Source organism: Rosa chinensis, chromosome 4 (assembly GCF_002994745.2).
Source record: "Rosa chinensis cultivar Old Blush chromosome 4, RchiOBHm-V2, whole genome shotgun sequence".
Taxonomy (NCBI): Eukaryota; Viridiplantae; Streptophyta; class Magnoliopsida; order Rosales; family Rosaceae; genus Rosa; species Rosa chinensis.
This window is the reverse complement of record NC_037091.1, coordinates 17,234,535-17,256,545: the sequence shown is the minus strand read 5'-3', so window position 1 is coordinate 17,256,545 and position 22,011 is coordinate 17,234,535. Positions and strand designations below refer to the sequence as shown.

General features: G+C 41.7%; 1 protein-coding gene across 8 annotated transcripts; it reads right to left on the bottom strand.

Annotated features, from left to right (window-relative positions):
- Positions 1–3,996: 3,996 nt before the first annotated feature.
- Positions 3,997–8,248, bottom strand: LOC112199844 (protein PIN-LIKES 6). 8 transcript variants are annotated; one of them, XR_005810545.1, is made up of 11 exons: positions 7,960–8,247; positions 7,735–7,826; positions 7,274–7,353; positions 7,057–7,181; positions 6,599–6,717; positions 6,217–6,441; positions 5,599–5,666; positions 5,438–5,463; positions 5,277–5,340; positions 4,796–4,893; positions 3,997–4,397 (listed from the first exon to the last, which is right to left on the bottom strand). XR_005810545.1 is itself a non-coding variant. In XM_024340814.2 (11 exons), the coding sequence occupies exons 3-10, from the start codon at positions 7,282–7,284 to the stop codon at positions 4,831–4,833; spliced, it is 705 nt and encodes a 234-aa protein (XP_024196582.1). In that variant the 5' UTR covers positions 7,285–7,401; positions 7,735–7,826; positions 7,960–8,246; the 3' UTR covers positions 3,997–4,397; positions 4,796–4,830. The 8 variants fall into 8 exon arrangements, 5 of the variants coding, with proteins under 5 accessions (XP_024196582.1, XP_024196581.1, XP_024196584.1 ...); XR_002936064.2 differs by having other exon boundaries at positions 4,796–4,897; positions 5,320–5,340; XR_005810546.1 differs by having other exon boundaries at positions 5,320–5,340.
- Between the last annotated feature and the right edge of the window lie 13,763 nt (positions 8,249–22,011).

The window sequence follows — 22,011 nt, the reverse complement described above, 5'->3', positions numbered from 1 at the left end:
ATCTTCTTGATCTTGTTGATTTCAGGATCAAAGATAATCCATCCAAAATCAAAAATGGGTTCGACAAAGAAACAAACTCGTCCTCCAACCTTATTTGATAACCGTCGGCGACTGAGAAGACGTCGCTGATAGGAAACCCGAAGCCACTGTTGTCCCAATCCAAGTCAGGACCATTGTTCTATTGGATCACGTCGGCCATGAGACAACAATGGCTTCGGTCTCCTATCACCGGCTCAGAAAAATTGGATGGATTTGAATTTACGCATTGTATAGCACGTGCAAGGCTTGTAATTGTAGTAAACTGATTTTACTGAACTCGACTTGTTTTTGGTCTTCCTCACTAATGATTAACGGAGACCAAATTCTAACAACGAGTATAATACACGCACTGTTAAAGACCACAGGTGAGCACCCACTTGGGTGGGTGGAAGAAGTTCCGCATCTAATAAAGCGGATAGTGTATAATACGCGTGTAATACTTTTATATTTAAAATTATGCGAAATATAACGAATTTCTTTTAAAATTATGAAACACGTGTTTAAGTAAATCTAAACTGTGTCTGGCCCAAACTCTAGGTTACTTGACCTAGTGGTAATAGGGTTTTAATTAGAGATAATTTAGGAGAATATCTTAGAGATACCCATTTATTGTATGATTATCTTTCCTTGTACAATTCAGATTCTATGTATTGTAATCCTCTATATAAAGAGGCCCCTATTCTCAATGAGAACACACAGTAATTTTCTCTCAATTCCCATTTCTCTAAAACACGTTATCAGCATGAAGCCCTAACCCTGAAACCCTAAATTCGTAGCCTCCAAATCCCAGAAACCTCCGCTGCCCACCTTGAAGCTCTCAACTCCAGCAGTCTAGAACTGGAGGCGCAGCCCCCAAAACCGGCCGGCAAAATACCAAACCGGACTCCTGAAGTAACGGAAGTTCTACTGCCAGGTTCAAAGCTTTTTCCTCTACCTCTGACAGCCATACTCCACCACCAGCAACGCCTTGATTCCAGATTCCCAGAATCGGCCAAAAGATACCCAGACCGGTCACCAGAACAGCTGCCTGCCCTTCCAGCCCCTACTTCAATCAGCTCTGTGCAGCCCAGCCCAGAAGAAACAGACGCAGATCGAGCCCAGAAGTAGAATAGACCAGCCCTCGGCCAAGAAGCACAGCAGCAGCCTTCAGTCCAAAAACAAAGAAGCAGGCCTGAAGCCCACTGACGTCAGCCCATAGCCTGATCCACGTCAGCATCGAGTCAGTGTCTACGTCAGCACCCATGTCGGCATCCGACTACCGCGTTAGCTCCGGCGACTTTTTCTTGCCAAATTTTCCTGTGACCTATTTCAAGGTATTTTTTTCTAAAAGTTCAAGTTTTTTTTTTTTAGAGTTTTTTAATTCAATTTCTCTTCTTTTTATCGGGGACTTGCAACCTCTCTTCTTCTACCCCACTTTCTTCTACATAAGGAAGACCAAAAGTCGAACTGTGGGGGTTCGTGCTCACTCTAAACTTAGAGCTTGTAGAGTTTGTTGAGAAAAAATGATCGACCACAAACATCATTGTTTCAATCTAATCCAACCCCTTTTGAAATTGAATTTCTTAGAAGCGACTACGCTCAAAATTTTTTTTTTTTTAGTATTTTTGTGGTAGCCTTTTTCGCTCTGAAATTAACCCTAATTTCTTGTTGTTTTTCAGGATGAGTAACCTAAACAAGTTGAGCTTTGCTCCACTAGAGACAACAGGCGCAGGATACCATATGTAGGTCCGTGATCTGCGCCAACATCTTAAGGTTGATGGGATCCTGAGTACAATCTATGAGCCAAGTCAGAACATGCTTACTCCTCAACAAGTTGCCGCTTTTGAAGCGAATAGAGCTACGAGAGAGGCGAATGAAGCTAAAGCCATAATTCTCATGACAAGACACATGAATGACACACTCCAGAATGAGTACTGTTAATGCTTAAGATTTAGCAGTAGCCAAATCTTGTTTAACGCTGATCCGATGGGAGGATCACTACTTGTGATGTTCTCAGTGTGATGCCCCGGAAATTCGTAATTATTTTCCGAGGATTTTCCGGAATTAATTTTATAACTATTGGACGGTTTCGTGGCTCGTGGATGGAGCGGAAGTGTTTCGGGCGAATAATTAATTGAAGAATATGGTATTAGGGGGTTGCCAAAGGTTGACTTTTTATTCGTAAGGATTCTCCGAAAACTTCCTTCAAGAAAGTTGTAGAGCGCGTCGATACGAGTTCGTGGACATGTGGAACGCGAGAATCGGAATTCGTATGAGGAAGTTATGGCCATTGGAAGGAATTTCCATTTTTGTATAAATAGTAAGTTTCCAACTTGGGAAACTTCTATTTATACAAAAATGGAAATTCCTTCCAATGGCCATAACTTCCTCATACGAATTCCGATTCTCGCGTTCCACATGTCCACGAACTCGTATCGACGCGCTCTACAACTTTCGTGAAGGAAGTTTTCGGAGAATCCCTACGAATAAAAAGTCAACCTTTGGCAACCCCCTAATACCATATTCTTCAATTAATTATTCGCCCGAAACACTTCCGCTCCATCCACGAGCCACGAAACCGTCCAATAGTTATAAAATTAATTCCGGAAAATCCTCGGAAAATAATTACGAATTTCCGGGGCATCACACTCAGAGCTTCCACTACTTGTCAAGTAAAATACAAAGGGCGTCAGATGGAGACCGCGTTGGGCGGTCTTCTCTTCTCTGATGCCTAAGTTAGTCAATGTATTTATGTTGACAAAGTAACAGAAGGTAAGTAGTAAATGCGTAATTAATGAGGAGAGAAGAGAGAACCTTTTATAGGTGAAGAAGGAGTTGATCTTCTTCATGTTTTCGATGTGGGACTGATATGCTTCAGTCCCCAGCTTCTGGAGCTTCTGGAGCTTCTGATGCTATGTTGGAGCGACCCGTGGTGGCTCGTCAGTGGTGATCTGGGGGCAAGCAGAGGCTCAGGTAGTAGCCTGCTTGGCTGTGCTCCCGTACGTCACTCCTTTGGCGAGAGTCTGTACAGCTGGTAGTAGCATGAGCGTGGCTCATTATGGCTAATTATGCTTGCAAATACCTATGTAAGTACAAGTCCCCCAAGTCCCCAGTCAAGGAGGGCAATCTGCACTATACCACAAAGTTAAATAGATGACAGTTCATTAACTATCGTCTGAATGAAAAAGCTGCTGTTGTCTAGTAGCCTGTCGTCTGATTGACCTCATTCAGACGACAGTTAAAAACCATTGTCTGCTCAAAATTCACACAACATATATAGCTAAGTATGTGTCATCTGAATATTTCTAAATTAAAATAATTAGGTTTAACTATTGTCTGTTACAAACTCACACAATAGTTCGTTTATTAACTGTTGAGAAAAGTTATATTACATCAACAGTTTTAGGAAAACTGTGTTGTGTGTGATGAATCTCAGACAACAGCAACACAACTACATGATGTCTGAAATGAATTTCACACCACACAGTTATAATGACATTGTTGTCTAAAATGAATCTCCAACAAGCATCATATTGTTGTTTTAGTTGTGTCTTATGCAAATAAAACATCAGAAGATTTAGGAATCTATCGTCTGATAGGAACTCAGACAACAGTTAGTAATCTGTTTGTGTTGTAGGATTTGCATAAGGTATAACAGTCCACTGATGGGATATGTAGTCTAATAGGAACTCAAACCACAGTTTTTATTATATTTAGTTGTGGTTTGATAACATATTATTGTTATATCTCTTGTCTGATTTATGTATCAGACGACAGTAATTTTATTATACATGCTACCGGAATAGAGATCACACAACGTCAATTTGTTATTTCTGTTGTCTGAAATCAAGTTCAGACAACATGTATTATTTGTTGTTTTTAGATGTGATATGTAAGTGGATCTCAGACTATAGTTTTGTGAACTCTTCTGTTATGTTTGGAAACTACAATTATCTTAACTAAATTGACTTTGCATAATTGTTGCAAGTATTAACATTCATATCCCAAACAAATCTAAAATAAGACATCATATATCAATGCCATTTGTCTCTAACATTGCCAATCCAAAACATTTCTGAAAATACATATCTATATCCAGATATGATCAAATCCAGCAATAACCTCAATCTAGCAAGTAATATTGTCTATCTTGTACAATCAAAGAGGTTACCAAAATAAGTCACCAACTACTAGATACGTTAGTACTATTTACGCACAGCAACTAAGCCAGCAGTGTGGTCAAGGCAAGCTTCCTCCGTATGCCTTTATTATTATCTCCGTATACCAACCTTCTTGATCCTAATTTTTAAGCAAAGCCCACCTTGATACCCAATCTTGATGAAGACACAATGCAAAGTGCCTTTCAATATTTGCATGGCCTGCAATAAAAACGTTGTGCTCTCGAATCAAAAAACTCATACGGAATAGTTCAAATAGAAATCTTCTAGCATTCCAAGCAATACGAAGCAGCGACAAAAATAAAACCCCGATCTTACCCAAGCCACTACTTGAAATTATTTAAATTGACAGAATAGATCATTAGTCAATATAGGTAAGATAACCACAGCAGTAAAAATGCTAAATGCTGCATCACACTTCTAACTAATTAGACTCAAGAACCAAATATCAAACTTAAGACTACTAATAGTGAGTCTACGATTCAACTTTCATTGAAACTAGAAGCTGAAAGATAAGCCATAAATATCCATAAAATCAAATGGTATCGAATCAAATTGTGTTCAGATCTAAATACGATGGCAGTGACATTCCAGCTTACCCAGAAAAGCAAAACTATGTGATCTGTTAAAAGCACTATATTGCTTGTGAAAGCATTTGGTGTGTGCCCTTTTTTAAATTAGCTGGAGCCTGGATTTGCTGCCTACAAAAAACACATTCAATCCAATTTAAATAAGAGAACACATTCAATCCAGCACACTTTGCAACAATAATGAGCACCTATATATACACTTAGAAACCAGTTCAATACACTCAATTCCAATTCCTACAGATCCAATTCCAACCAAGTGGACTTAGAAATTAATTCAACACACTCAATTGAACCAAATATTACAAATCAAACAGACACCCTCTTAAATTACCAATTCAGTCAACGAGTTAAAATCTAAAATGTGTAGTCATATACTGAGAATCAATAAAATTCACAGCAGTTCATAAAAACTATACACTCCAAAAGCAGTGGCATTGAGTAAAAAATTCTTCATATGAAAGTGTTAAATTCACTTGACAAAACCACATACTCAGTACTAAGTAAACTTCCAGGATTCCCATCAAGAAGCTCACCATAACATACACATCCTGCCTCTGGCACCAAAAACAGTCAAAGAACTTAGTTTGAATGGCTTTGGTCAATTTAAGTTATTTCAAAAATGCAGATGCACATAAACTGAGAAGTAAATACCTTCTTTTCCTTTTGTGCAACTCCAACTACTCTAACCAAAGGCTTTGCACTCGTCAGGTGAATGCTCATAACATTGCAAACAAACAAGCACCAAGGGAAACTCTTTTAGATAGATATTATATAAATAAGTAAAAGAAAATGTGCATGCAAACTAATCTTACTTTACAGTGGCCTCCACAACCCAATCACCAATACAATTAAAATTAGTCCCCTTGGACAGTAAATCAACCTGTCATTAGAAAACACATTTAGTCCAATTTAAATCTAATTTTGAAGGTCTATTTTGAAGTATTCGCGCATGTTAATACTTCAAATAATAAAATCAATGACACAAACAGATATTGAATCAGTTTAACAAAAGGATCAAACTTATAGAAGCTATTATAGGGGGTTGAAGAAGTTGTTTGAGCTTCAATTTCTCATAGAAAAACATCAACAATTCTGTAATCTGCATCATGTTTAATGCCATGTAATTAGAACCAAATTATATACCAAACATAACCAGACAATATAAAGCACTGAAGTAAACAAATCCCAACAATCAAATGCATAACTGTTAAGCACAATGGATATGAAAGCAGATAAAAGTTTTACAAAACTGTAATCCGCCTATAATTTCTAACAAACTATCCTTGTCCCAACAACTGACTTCCTAACATGGTAAAACAGAAGTTTTTTTTTTTTTTTTGAAGTATACAAGTTGCATCAAGAAGGGAAGATGTATAGAAAAAACCAATAGGATCAAAAACACAAGATGTATATGATATAAGTCAAATTACCTTAGATTTCTTTGAAGAATTTGAGTTGACTTCTACAACTTGCTCTTCATTTTTTTGCTCTTCTTTTTCTTCTTTGTCTTCAGGTGTAAGCAAAGGAACTTGTCCAAGTGTCTCTCCATCACTAGGGCTCTTGATTGGGAGAGTTTCCTCATCAATGTCAAAGGTACCATCCGGAGGGGGGGCCAACATATGAAATACATATGTGTAAAGGATGATTGCACCAACCTATAATTGCATCATCAATAATATACAATGTTTAGTACTTTATCCTAAATGATTAAATCAGTTTGGAAAGATATTTAGTATTGCATCACTACATAATTTGCAACTTGGATTTCAGTTACAAACTCTGGTGATCAAGAGTGAAATACAAAATGCCTACCTGGCCAAACAAAATATAGGCAGTCCCATTTGTGCTACATGTTGTCGAGTCACCAAAAGGGTTGGATGAGTCTCTACATAAAGCTGCAATCAGAACAAGCGGCACATTCCCAATGTTTCCTGCACATCATTGAAAATAAGCTTAGTTATTTTGCCCAAAGCCCAAGTAGTATTAACACAGCTTACATAGAAAACTAATTCCTTGCATATAAATATACTCATTATTATCTAAATGCATAAGATCAATGGTGGCAGATATCAATACTCATGAAACTAGCTTGATGATCCAAGTTGTCCACCGTACATTCAGTATGCAAGTTTGCATGCATCTGGTAACTTATATTACAAGATTAACATTAGCTAATCATCATTGAATCTAAATCATCCCACATTTTGGAACAAAATCAATACGAGCTTCATGCTATTAAACTTTATAAGGATAGGAGTGACACAGCATACCAATTCCAATTTGTACAATTGTGAACTTGAAGTATGGGTATGGTGGACGGACAATGGATGCGGTTATATAACCTATGATTGAGTCTGATATGCTACCAAGAACTGCATTCGTAGGAATAAACCACCTGCAAAGGGATAGGCCATTCAGAATACAAATCACAAGGCTTTACTATCGGATTTTGAAAAGAAAAAAAAAAACAGCAGAAATAGCTCATACCACTCGAGCATTTTCTCCCAAGTGATCGCTTGTCCGAGTTCAAAGAATATCAAACATGGAAAAAAAAGCGAGAAAACGAGCTGCAAGAAACAAAAAGATAAGCAACTTGGGAGCTGCGAGAAAACGAGCTGCAAGAAAACACATTCAATCCAATTTAAATCAGAGAACACATTCAGTCCAGCACAGTTTGCGACAATAATGAGCCCCTATATATACACTTGGAAACTAGTTCAATACACCCAATTCCAATTCCTACAGATCCAATTCCAACCAAGTGAACCCAGAAACTAATTCAACACACTCAATCGAACCAAATATTAAAAACCAAACAGACACCATCTTACATTACTAAATACCCAGCTATAAATCCTAAGCCTCAGATAGGCCCGCTTCACTTTTGATTAAAAACCTACTCAAATTTACCAAAATCCATAGGAAACCACAATATCCTATGGTCATACCTGAATTTTATTATTAAAAATTACAATCTTAGTCGTTCATCTTTCTCCTCAACCAAAAACAACGCCGGTGCAACCAACCCGTGTCACGAAATCTGATAGACCAACAGAAGAAGACGGGGAAGAGTTGAGATTTTTGCAATAAACCCAATCATATCAGTAAACCCAATCAAAGCCCAATGAAATAAAACAAAGAATTGAACTGAATCTGAAAAGAGAAAAACGTACAAGGAAAGGGAGGTGGAGGCTGAAGAGTGAACCCTTGGATCCTCAAGGGGGAGGGGGAGAGAGAGAGATATGGAGTCGCGACTGAGGGACACTGACGGAGAGAGAACCCGTGGTGGAGAGACAGAAGGTGCGTGCGACGGAGAGAGACGAGGCTAAGAGGCTCGACAAGGGTGAGAGGGTGAGAGGGTGAGAGGCTGAGAGCGATGGGGAGTGAGAGAGAGGCTGAGAGCGATGGCAAGTGAGAGAGAGGCTGAGAGTGATTTGGGAGGGAGAGTGACCTAATTTTTTAGCTAAGGAGGGAACATTTTCAGATGGGCTAGGTTGTGAGTGTTTTCACTCAAATAAATGTAAATTAATATTTTTTTTTTTTTTTTTGGTTTTTCTGACAACAGATCTTCTTGTTAGTGTTGTGTGAAATTTCTTAAATTTACCAAATGATGATGTGTTGATTGAGTAGAGATGAGACTATCGATTTAAAAAATCTGTCGTTTGACTAACTCAGACGACAGCAAAAACTCATGTGTCGTGTGATTAACTTATTCTTATAGTGCTTGGTTGGGGAGTTGCCTAGCGGTTCGAAGCGTTGCTTCCGCCAGTCTTGCAAAGCCATAATTAGCGTCAATGCGTTGTTAACCATGGACTTACTGAACAAACCCTTTATACCCTTTCGGGTGGGCCCCTGCTAGGTCCCCCAAGGAGTCCCCCACTCCCCGGCTAAGATAGACCTCCGTTTGGCTGCTGTATTGTTTGTTGAGGGGAGCTGCGCTGAGCAGAGGGTGTTAGGTAGCGAACCCAATCTTTGATACACAAGAGGCGGGGGTCAACATGCCTGATCAGGGCTATGAAGACTGTGTTGACGTGTCCCCCTACTTGTCCCGGAGGATCATGTTTAACGTCATGCGACGGTCGTTGTCAAAGTGAGGCGTTGCCTTGGGAATCACAGTTGGCGGAAATCGCTCCGTTGATATCAAGTGGCCGGCATTGTCGCTGGAACATGCCTGTCGGCTTGACCAGTGCATGGCGTAACGGTTAGCAGTGTTGGCCTCCTTCGCGAGGTATAGGGAGAAGTTCCGCTAGCGGAGTTGCGCTTAGTGGAGACTCTTGCTTGCAAGATGGAAAGGGAGAAGTTCTGCTAGAGAAGTTGCGCTTAGCGGAGACTATCTCGCTTGCAAGATGGAAGGGGGGAAGTTCCGCTAGCAGAGTTACGCTTAGCGGAGATTATCTCGCTTACCAGATGGAAAGGGAGAAGTTCCGCTAGCGGAATTGCGCTTAGCGGAGACTCTTGCTTGCAAGATGGAAAGGGAGAAGTTCTGCTAGAGAAGTTGCACTTAGCGGAGACTATCTCGCTTGCAAGATGGAAGGGGGGAAGTTCCGCTAGCAGAGTTACGCTTAGCGGAGATTATCTCGCTTACCAGATGGAAAGGGAGAAGTTCTGCTAGCGGAGTTGCGCGTAGCGGAGAATATCTCGCTTGCAAGACGGACAGAGAGAAGTTCCGCTAGCAGAGTTGCATTTAGCAGAGACTATCTCACTTGTAAGATAGACAGGGAGAAGTTTTGCTAGCGGAGTTTAACTCGCTTGCAAGATAGACAGGGAGAAGTTCCGCTAGCGGAGTTGAGCTTAGCGCAGATTATCTCGCCTGCAAGATGGAAAGGGAGAAGTTCCGCTAGCGGAGTTGTGCTTAGCGGAGACTGTCTTGCCTGCAAGATGGAAAGGGAAAAGTTCCGCTAGCGGAGTTGCGCTTAGTGGAAACTATCTCGCCGAGTGTTCCAATGATTGACGATTTTCCTTTTTGATGGTTACCTTGGACAGACGCTTTGTGTGATGGTGCTTGACACGTGGTCTACATGTATTAGATTAGCGTGTGCGATAACGTCTCTTCAGCATGCCCGTCACCTCGTCATTAATGCGAGTAATGATTGATTTTGTAACCGAGGCGAATCCTGAGAGTAAGTGCGTTTATGGGGCACGTGTACGGTTGTGGTGCTATGTCTTTTTTCAGCGGACGACCTAGATTAATTTGATGTTGACATAAAAGAAAGGGAAACCTGGAGGTTTGACACTTTATACTTTTTACCTAGTATCGTCGTCTTCAAGCTTCGCCTTGTGTTCCGAGAAGAAGATTGCTACGATTCCGTGAAGTTATCGATCTTTGAAGCACGAAGGTCATCTGCAGTGAAGACAGATGCCTTCGATCTCACCAAAGCTTTAATCTTTGAGGTTGGTATCCTGAATCTCATCCCTGTTCCATTGGATTTCTGTGTTTGCTTCTGTCTGTTTTTGGGTTTTCGATTTTGGGGTGCTATCTGTTCTTCCCCGGTGTGCTCTGAGGGTGTAAAGCGAGTTTTGGGGATGGGTTTTTGTGTTTGACAGAGTTAGGGTTTCGGGATTTGCTAGATGGTCAAATCTAGGTTGGGTGTATACCCATGTTTTGTTCTTGTTTTGGCGTTTTCTGGGCAATTGTTCTTGATGTTGTTGGATGCAACTGATAAAGGGATAGCCTAGATCTTGTGCGAACTGACTGGTTTGGGTTTTAGGGTTTTGGGATGGCTAGCGTCATAGAGATCTCGAGCTGTGAGGATTTCGGGTCTGACGAGTCGCTCATCGTGGCGGATAGGGTTTTTATTGACTCGTTGTGTCTGTCTGCCCCTGCAGGAACCACACTGTCCGAACCGCTAGACATCGTGCCGCTATAGACCATACCTTGGGAAGTTGCCATGGGTGGGGCTGGTCGTCCTGAGAGTTCCAGGGTAAGAGAGGATGTCGCCGCGGGTGATAGGTGGGAGGAGAGGTTGGCGAGCAACAGTGCTGCTAGCGGCTCTACTGGTGGGATGAGGGAGACTGGAGGGGAAGAGGTTGAGTCTGCTTGGGTTCTTGGTGACGGCACAGCAGTCGATAAGGCGAGAGGACCGATGACCGTGGCTGTTGTCAACTGTGTGAAGCGGGTGTTCCACCTGCCCGGTGTGGTGAAGCTGCGACCACCGCTGAAGGACGAGAGAGCGTCGTTCCTACCAGAGGGGCATGCCGCCGTGCACGAGGCGATCTTCGGCCAGGGCGTGACATTCCCATTATTGCCAAACCTCCAAATGCTAGTTTGTGAATTTGGCCTCGCCTTTGGGCCAATTTGCCCTAACATGTGGCGGTTGCTGATGGCGCTCAACTGGCTATGGCGCCTGTCCCGCTGCGAGGGTCTAACTGTGGCGGAGGTGCTGCACTTCTACGAGTTGGTGTACATGAAGCGCCAAGGATGTAGCGGTCAAGTGAATCTGAGTCGCCGCCAGGGGGCGCCCAAGCTAATTGAGAATTTGAAGGATTCCATGTCACCTTGGCGGGGGACCTTCTGTGTTGCCACCGCCAGATGGGAATATCAGGCGGGGTCCAATGATGGAGAGCCGACCTTCAGGATTAAGTCAGAATTCCAACCTATCCGAGGTTGTCAGTCTGCCGCCGTTTGGAGTTGATTTTTGTTGCTTAGTAACTCCCTGTTGTAATGACCACTTCATTTTTTTTTTGTAGCGGGCCTGCGCTATAACCTAACTCGCGAAGAAGAATGTCGCGGCTGCTGGCAGACCCGCAACTTGCTGGATCTCCGCTTACTTACTGGGTGGGAGTTGCTGGTCGATCAACAGTTGACACGAGACCTTGGTAAGTATCTTCCGCTGATATCTGTTGTAGTCTGGTTATCGTCAGGCTGACTAGTTGTTTTTTTTTTCAGATTCTTCGCCGGGTAACAAAGCTAGCCACGAGGCATTCGAAAAATTCATGGATCGTGCAGAGAAAAACAACTTTCTGGAGAGTATGTACGCCGCTGGGCTAGAGGCCCAACAGACTGTCGTCGACCCTCAGAGGTTCCCGTAGTGTTGCCGATGCCTCATCACTCACACCTCGGCCCCGATGGCTCGCCCCTATTGCGCCAGTTCAGCAGAAAGAGAGGGTGCCCGCCACTAGGCGTGGGTCACAGAAGGAGAGGGTGGCGCCCTTAAAGGAGCCAGTGACCATTGCGGGGCTTGAGCCGCAAATGGAAGCGCTCCCGTCGCCGTCAGTGTGACACGGGTGGTACCACAAGGGAAGCGGCGACAAAACGACCCGGTCGACAAGGATGATGTGGCCGATGTGAAAACTATTGGGGTCCTCCAACGGAAGAAGGCAAGGCAGGCCCCCTCGAAGGCTACTGTAACCGCTGGGCCAGAGGTGCAGTCTAGTGACCTTGACTCGTTGCCGCATATGCCAAGTTCCTGACAGAGCCTAAGCGGGAATTTATCTTCCACCTTTGCTAGTGGCTGGGTTTCGGCGGGCTGGAGGGAATCGTGCGCTTAACCTCCATTGATCAGTCGCCCTACAGCTCAGCCTTCGGGCACCTGTCCGTTGAGCTACATGAGATGTTCCTAGCAGCCTCAAAGCAGCCCCGGGTGGAGAGGCAGCTCAAGGAGGAGATCAAGGGTCTCCAGAGGGAGCTGGCGAAGGCCAATGACAGGTTGGCGGATGCAGAGTGGTGCCTGACCAAGGCAGAATGTGACGCCGCTGATGCTCGCAACAAGCTGTTTGTCTCCGTTAAGCGGGACATGGAGCGGAATGATCACGTCTCCATGCTAGAGCAAGACATAGCCCTGTTGAAGGATCATGTGGCGGCCAAGGTGAAGAAAGTTGAGATCCTTCAGTGGGATTTTGCCGCTAAGTCTGCTGAGGTGAAGAGGCTGGAGGGCGAGGTTGCTCATCTGGGAATGGAGGGGAATAGTACGGCGACTGCCACTGTGGAGGCGTTTAAGCAATCGGCGGAGTATAAGAAAGCATTGAACGAGGCAGCAAAGGCCGATGCTATTGCCAATGTGGAGCTGTTGAAACAAAAGGGGGCCATTGACTCGGTCAAGGCATCCCAGCCCGTTGGGTCGTCAGGTCAGAACGCACCGCCCGCACAGGGAGTGGTTCGCACCAAGGCTGAGGGTGCCCGTTCAGGTAGAGGGGAGAGTGGTGTGTGTCCGGCGGACGACTCTCAGCATACCCCGCCTCCTACTCAGTCCGAGGTCTCCCGTGCTGGCTTTTTGGCCGCCCACACCCGAGCAGATGGTACCATTATAACGCCGAGCCCCACCGCTCGTGGGTCCGATCAGACGAGTCGTCAGTCAGAGCAACAAACTCCGCCGGAGGGCGAGACTGCCACTATTGCCCCTCATCTATGAAGATAGCTCCACAGCCTGGAGTAGTGCCGCTGAGGCCTTTGTCTTGGGTTTTTTTATTTTTATTTTTTTTTATGCTCCGCTAAGGGCTATTGTAATTCAACCATATTCTTGGGTGGGGAGTCCTGATCCGTGTATTTTTCTTCTGAGATGAACGTGTTTATTGATTGTATTGTTTGCATAATTATGGACCGCTAGAGTTTTGACTGCTTTTTGTGACTCAATGAAACATTAAAGGGATTAAAATTGTTCCAAGTGCACGGTGTAGCAGACGTAGTCAGCTGAACTTTGTTGGCGTGCCCTTAAATTCTTGTGCTTGGACTTGGCGACAATGGTTTGGATAATTCCTCGTTTCATTGATAGCTGATATGTCAGCGTTTTACAAAAAGCAGGTTGTACCCGTTGGGTAGCTTCCCTTAGCTAAATATTGGGTCAAAAATTTAGCTAAGTCAAGATGCTCTAGGGTAACGAGATGTCTATTTGTAGTAATACCGAAGGTGTTCGGTATTCCAAGGGTGAGTCGTTGTGACGCCATCCTTGTCCATCAGGTAGAAGGTGCCGGGGCTAGCGACTTCCACAATTTTGTATGGACCCTCCCAAGTTGGGCGGAGTGCCGTTGGCGGTGGAATGACTTCCTTCATTACCCAGTCCCCTAGTTGGAGGTTCCGGGCCTTGACCCTGGCGTTGTAGAAACGTGATACCCACTGTTTGTTTTGCAAATTGTGCAGATGGACTCTATGTCGTTTCTCATCTAAGAGGTCCCTGTCGAGATTGACTCCTTTGCCTTTGGTCTCAGGGCAGTAGCCGCGGTAGGTTGGGTTACCTCGACTAGTAGGATGGCTTCAGTTCCAAACATCAAGCAGAATGGTGTTTCACCTATGAGCCCCTGAAAATTTTATTTAATTTTTAGATGGTAATTTTTCGCCAATAAGATTCTCGCAAGGTGATTTAAGTGAAGAAATCGATTTTGGAAATTATTTTGGTATCGAGATCACGATTTGGGCCTCATAATTTAAGTTTGGACTAGAGCCCTTTATTTTGGGGCTAGAAGGTTACTAAAGTTCATTGAAGCAAAAAGGTCATCGAAGCAAATTTGAAAGGAAGGTAAATTGAGTTGTAACCAACTTTTGGATTATTATGAAATCGAGTATTGAACTCTAGGAGAAGTCGAGAAATTACTAAGGATGAGAGAAAGGAAAGTTTCGAGCCCAAAACCCGAAGGAAATCAGCTAGGAGAGTTCCGTAATTCATCACAAGGGCAAAATTGGTATTTCACGTACACAAGTATAAATAGGAAATTGGAAACCTGAGATTCATAACACACGACAGATATAACTCATTCTTTGTTGTCTGAGGTTCATAACACACAACAGATATTACTCATTCTTTGTTGTCTGAGATTAATAACACAAAACTGAAGTGAAATTATCTCCCTTGTCTGTTGATTACTCAGACAACAGAGATGATTTCATTTCTATTGTGTGTTATAAATCTCACACAACAGAACTTTGTTTTATTTTGTTGTTGGTTGTTAGTTCACACAACCACTATATTTGGTTAGCTGTGGTGTGAATATTATAATGAGATTGGCTAATAGCCAATTACTGTTGTAGGAGAAGCCTTAATTTTGAACTCGTTTACAGTCATACAACACATTGTTTTGTATTGTGTTGTATGACTAAAACTTGAACAACAACAAGAATATCAATATAAATGTTTGTCAAGAATAATGCTCAATATATTACCATATAAACATTACTCTAATCCATATCATTCAAGTACCATTATTTAAGCATTCATATGTACATTCAAATAACTAGATACTGCACTAAACAAGAGCATTCCTAGTTAGCTACACAAGAATAAAAAACATTCATATTCTCTATAGCTCTTGGCCTTCAACTGCTTTTGGCTTCAATAAAACCTGGAATGTCTCACTCTCGCAATTGGCCTGCAAGATGCAAACTTGTTTACTGATTTGATGAAATTTGACAATGTCTGCATCAGGCACAACATGATTTAATGGTTGCAAAAGAAAGATAATACAAAACTGCATGGGAATGTGAACAAAGAGCAGTGAAACAAGAAAATGAAAATGCAGGAAATTAACAGTAAAAAATAGAGAGTGCAAGTGAAACCAAAACCAGCAAAGTCCAGAAATCACAATATAAATACATCGATAATACACAATCATCAAGGAGTAATACTAGTGCATTAAGCTCTAAAATACCATTTTGATGTCTTGACTTCAGATCCCCCTCTCTCAATCACATGTTTTAGATTCTGTAATAATTCATTCAATAGTGGGTGCAAGAGAGACAATAATCATTCAATCTAACTCTTGACTACTATATTCCTCAATTTTTCATTTACAGAGAATTTCTTCCTGATCTCCTTCATTCATTTTGTAATCCTGATTTCGTTGCTGTTGCACAAAATGCTTACACTCCCATTACAAGGACCTACTCACAGCAACATTTCAAACCAAATATGCCTATTGTTTACAGCAAACTAAAATTCCAACACTAAACAGAGTATTGAATACCATAATTTTAAGTCAAAATTCTCATTAATCAACCAAAACAGCACAAACAATCTACAGCAAGTATTCTCTGATCTACTAAGTCAAACATTTCACCCAAAATTTTACATGCGAAACTGAACATCGTCGACATCCAATCCCAACAACCATAACAAACAAATTTCAGCTAGAGTATAGCAAATTTACCTGAATATATCATTCCCATCGAGCATGAACACACCAGGTTGTGTAGGATCAACCTCATTATCAACCACCACAATTTTCCCAAGCCTCATTCTCTCCCCTCTCCACATATCACCATTCCTACTCGTGAATTCCGAAATGTAAGGGAACTTACTTCAGGAGTGTTGCTGCATTTGATAATATACAAACACATATTCTGAGTAGATTGACGAGTTTACTGAAGAAAAAGAAATTTAAAGCCTAATATAATTAACAAATATGAGAAAGGAAGTACAATTGACTAACTGGGAAAAAGCATTTGAACATTACTCACATCTATTGCCACATAAAGTGATAAGTTAATAAAATAAGTTAAGTATGTGTAGATAACATTTCTCGTATGTAATAACTTAAGCCCCAAAGCATGCAAAGATCGAGTAAATTTGAGTTGCAGCAAATTTCCTGAATCTGCGCAACAATCAAAAGATTCAAAACTCAGAAAGCAACAATGAAGGTTGAAGAGTGACATTGTAAGGGTCAGAAACGTACAGGTATCTTAAGGAGCTTTCAACATATTCCAATACCAACACACACAGGAAAAGATAGCACATTGGTTTCACGGTCCTATACATGATCATTCACTTTCAAACCCAATTAACATTTCCCACTAAAACTGCACATCAATCTCAAATTTCACCATCTCTTAACCTAAAATCAAATCTCTCTTCCAATCCATACATAAATCCAAAATCCAAGAACCAGCACCCAATCCAAATCAAACAATTGATCGAAGAATCCCAGATTTTGCAGCTCTTCCAAATCATTGTCGGTGAGCCGATTAATCTCATCTGCATCACACAATTCAAATCATGCGTATATATACATCTGTATGTACACACACATAGAGATTGAGAGAGAGAGAGAGAGAGAGAGAGAGAGATGCTTGAAAAAAGAAGCAGCTATTGTGTAAGCCCCCTTTAGGATCTTTGTGTTTTACTTAAGCAAAATCATAAAATAGATGAACTGAAAAACAGAAACAACACAGTAGATTTTAGAGTGGTTCAGCCAAAACTTTAGCCTACGTCCACTTCGTGATCTCTCTTAAGAGATTCACTAGCACTATGAAGAATTTAGGTGTTTACAAGTACTTATTGCAGATCCCTCAAACCCCTCTGACTAGTTCTTATCTCTCTATCACCTTGACTCTCAGTTTTCTGCACTTTCTGTCTTCTATTCCAAAAAACTGACTGCAGCTCCTATTTATAGGGCATAGAAGCTGCTGATACAATATACAATTAGGATTCCTAATCCTAATAGACTAAGTTTTTAAACAAATCCTAATAGAACTTGAAAGACTAACTTTCCTAGAATTTATAGAAAAGCTGCGCGCAAACCTCTTTCCTTCCTAGACTTGGATTTGAATTCTGCATCCTAATTTTCAGATTGTATCAATGAGCCAAAAACACAACAATCTCCACCTTGTGAGTTGATACCAAAACGATTGCTGCAACCTTTAGGATGTCTTGAACTTCTTGAAGTAATCCCGAACAAACCTTCAAGAACCTTCACCTTGGCAAGATTCTTCTTGCCTCAACGCACCTTAAGTGAGGAGGTGCTCCACCACAACTCAACATGTTGTGACACTGAGCAAGTTCAAGCAATGCTTGAACTTCTCTACAGCAATGGGATTTGTAAGACAATCTGCAGCATTGTCATTTGTGTGAACCTTCTCCATAAAGATATTTTCAGATTCTACCCAATCTCTGATCCTGTGATAGCGAACATCAATGTGTTTCGTCCTTGCATGAAACACTTGATTCTTTGCCAAATGAATGGCACTTTGACTGTCACACTTCACTACCACGCCTTCTTGGTGAATTCCAAATTCACTTGCTAGCCCATTCAACCAAATAGCTTCCTTTGAAGCTTCTATTAATGCCATATATTTTGCCTATGTAGTAGATAGAGCTGTGACTGCTTGAAGGGTTGCTTTCCAGCTCACAGGTCCTCCTCCACAAGTAAAAACATAACATGTTCTAGACCTCCTTCTATTTAAGTCTCCTGCATAATCTGCGTCCACAAAACCAGCTACACATGCTACTTCTTGTTTTCTCTCAAACATGATTCCAAACTGCCTAGTCCCTTTTAAATACCTCAAAATCCACTTCACTGCTTCCCAATAGGGCTTACCCGGATTTGACATGTACTTAGAGACAACGCTCAATGCTTGAGCTAAATCTGGTCTTGTGTAAATCATCGCATACATGAGACACCCTACTGCACTTGCATATGGAACATCCTTCATCGCATCAATCTCTTTTTGACTTGATGGCCTTTGCTTTGCACTTAACTGATGATGTGTAGCTAATGGGATAGAAACAACCTTAGCTCCATCCATGTTGAAGCGTTCAAGTACCCTCAGAATGTACTTTTCTTGTGACAGCCCAATTTTACCAGCTCTTCTATCCCGCCTTATTTCAATTCCAAGGATCTTTTGTGCAACGCCTAGATCCTTCATGTCGAATTCAGCTCCCAATTTCTTCTTAAGCTCTTCAATTTTCGACATATCCTTGCATGCAATTAGCATGTCATCTATATACAAAAGTAGTAGAATAATCTCCCCATCTTGAAATACATGGTAGTAAATGCAGCACTCATAGAGACACCTTGTGTAGCCTATTTTCAACATGTATGTGTCGAAACGCTTGTACCACTGCCTTGGTGATTGCTTAAGTCCATATAGGGACTTCTTTAACTGACAAACCAGATCTTCTTTTCCCGTTTCGACAAAACCCTCCGGCTGCGACATATAAATGTCTTCTTCCAGGTCCCCATGAAGAAACGTAGTTTTCACATCCATCTACTCAATCTCCATATCATACTGAGCTGCTATAGACAACAATAACCGAATTGAAGTGTGTTTGATGACCGGAGAGAAAATCTCGTCATAATCCACTCCCTATTTCTGCGAATACCCTTTTGCCACCAAACGTGCTTTGTACTTTATGGCATAACATCATGTACTCCTTCTTTCTTCCTATACACCCACTTGCAGCCAACAAGTTTTCTTTCTTTGGGTTTAGGAACCAACTCCCACACTGAATTCTTATGCAAAGATTCCATCTCTTCTGTCATAGCACCAATCCAACCTGCCAGTTCTTCACTTTCTATGGCATCTTGATAAGTAGTTGGATCTCCTTGACTTATACTCAGCGCATGGCTCACATCTTCTTCCGGTTCGAACCCAAACCTTTGTATTTTTCTTGGATTCCTCTTAGGTTTGTCAAGTGCTATGCTTCTTTTAAATGACTCAGGTGCTTGTGGGATAGGGGAATTTCGACCCTTCTGTGGGGATTGCTCCACCTGAGTCGTAACTGGTGACTGTTGCTGTTGCTCTGTTTCTTCAATAACTCCTTGATCATTCCCTACTTGCTCAATTTGCTCCACCTGAACTTGGGAATCTACATCCGATGGTTTAGCTAATGAAATTTTGATTGCTTCTTCTTCAACAACAGCCATCTTCTCCTTCTTGCTATTAACCTCCTCATTCAATGGCATAGTCTTCTCATCAAAGATTACATCCCTGCTGATCACCTTTTTGTCGTTGACTATATCCCACAACTTATAACCTTTCACCCCTTTTTCATCGGCCTGATCACCTTTTTGTCGTTGACTATATCCCACAACTTATAACCTTTCACCCCTTTTTCAGAGCCGATGAACAAGCACTCATGGGACTTTGGTTTCATTTTGGTTCTTTCATCACTGGGAATATGTGCATAAGCACTGTAACCAAACACTCTCAAGTTGGAATAATCAACTGGCTTTCCAGACCATACCTCCTCTGCACACTTGAAGTTAATAGCCCTAGAAGGTGATCAATTAATCAAATAACATGCATGATTAACCGCTTCTGCCCAAAAAGATTCAGGCAACCCCGCATGAAGTCTCATGCTTCTTTCTCTCTCCATAAGAGTTATGTTCATCCTTTCTGCAACACCGTTTTGTTGAGGAGTCTTCTTAACAGTAAAGTGTCTTGTGATGCCTGCATCCTTGCACAGCTGTAAGAACTTATTATCTCTATATTCACCTCCATTATCGCTTCTCAAACACTTGATTTTTCTGCCTATTTGGTTTTCAACTTCAACTTTCCACTCCTTGAACTTAGTGAAAACCTGGTCTTTAGTTTTCATAAAGTATACCCAAACCTTCCTTGAAAAATCATCTACGAAAGAGACAAAGTATCTGGCTCCTCCCTTTGATTTTGTTGGTGTAGGCCCCCAAACATCTGTGTGAATATAGTCCAATACTCCTTTGGATTTGTTCTCACTGCTGCCCACATTGAACGTCACCTTGGTCTGCTTTCCGAGAGTGCAATACTTGCAAAATTCAAGTTTGCAGCTCATTACACCTTCCAACTGATCCCTTTTGTGTAATTCTTGCAACCCTCTCTAACTCATGTGCCCTAACCGTTTATGCCAAAGCTCAGTCTTGTCTTCCTCTGTACAAACTGCAGCTCCACCAACCACCGTAGAACCCGAAAGTTTATACATGTTATCTGGTTGCATCACACTCCTCATGTAGACCATTTGTCTCTTTCCTACCTTGAGCTATCCTTTTTCAGATTTATACCAAAATCCAGCCCTATCCAAAGTGCTCAATGAAATCAGATTTCTGCTCAATTTTGGGACATGTCTGACGTTTCCCAGCGTTCTGACAATTCCATCATGCATCTTGATCTTTACTGTTCTGATTCCCATAATTCTACAAGGTGAATCATCTCCCATCAACACTTCCCCGATGTTCCTCTCTTCATATGTGTAATACCAATCTCTATGTGCACACATATGAAATGTGCAGGCTGTATCCAAGGTCCAATATTTAAGAGCGCTGGAGCTGGTTGTTACTGCGAGAAGTTCTCCATCGTCACTATAATTTCCAGCAACGACATTGGCTGACTTGGAGCTTTCTCCTAACATCTGCGCCTTTTTCTCCTTCCATTGTTTGCAATTCCTTTTCCAATGGTCAAGTGAACCACATTCGAAGCAACCATTCTTCTTTTCTTTGCCTTTCCCCTTGGATTTAGACCTGCCTCTTTCTTCAAATCCACCACCTCTATTCCTGGACCTTCCTCTCTCCTTACCTCGGACATGAAGTCCCCATGCTTGAGAACTTTCTTCATCTTTGTCCATTTTGACATATGATTCCAAGTTCTCACACACTTTAGAAAGTGTGATAGTATCTTTGAATATCATGGTGGTTTTGAAATACTTGAATGAAGGTGGAAGCGAATGTAATAACATAAAAGCCGTGTCTTCGTCATCCATCTTTGCTCCAACCTTCTCCAAGTTTGATATGCAATTCTGAAAATTGCATATGTGTTCATTCAGATCATCCCCTTCCTCCATCTTGAGGCCAAAGAGCTGTTCCTTCAAGAGTAGCTTGCTGCTGATAGTTTTACCCCTGTAGACGCTTTCAAGCTTCTCCTATGCTTCCTTTGCAGTCATATTTTCACCAATATGAAGCAAGACATTATCAGCAAGATGCAGCTCAATTGAGCTCTTTGCTTTCTTATTCTTCTTTGTATAATCTGCTTCAGTCATTGTTGCAGGGTTATCTCCAATTGCCTCATCAACCTCTTGCTGAACCAGAACGTTCTTCATCTTCCTTTGCCAAAGTGTGAAGTTGTCCTTGCCATTAAAGGGCTTAATGGACGGTTTCACTTCTCCTGCTTCGACAATGATTTTGCCCTTCACCATTGCAAACCTTGAGCCTAAGCTCTGATACCACTTATTGTGTAAGCCCCCTTTAGGATCTTTGTGTTTTACTTAAGCAAAATCAGAAAATAGATGAACTGAAAAACAGAAACAACACAGCAGATTTTAGAGTGGTTCAGCCAAAACTTTAGCCTACGTCTACTTCGTGATCTCTCTTGAGAGATTTACTAGCACTATGAAGAGTTTAGGTGTTTACAAGTACTTATTGCAGATCCCTCAAACCCCTCTGACTAGTTCTTATCTCTCTATCACCTTGACTCTCAGTTTTCTGCACTTTCTGTTTTCCATTCCAGAAAACTGACTGCAGCTCCTATTTATAGGGCATAGAAGCTGCTGATACAATATACAATTAGGATTCCCAATCCTAATAGACTAAGCTTTTAATACAAATCCTAATAG

Excerpts from the sequence above, each read along its gene's own strand:
- LOC112199844 (XM_024340814.2), bottom strand. Across the intron at positions 5,341-5,437 it reads TTGCACAAAAGGAAAAGAAG|AGGCAGGATGTGTATGTTAT; the intron begins GTATTTACTTCT and ends TTTTGGTGCCAG. Across the intron at positions 4,898-5,276 it reads GGAAGTTTACTTAGTACTGA|GCAGCAAATCCAGGCTCCAG; the intron begins GTATGTGGTTTT and ends TGTTTTTTGTAG.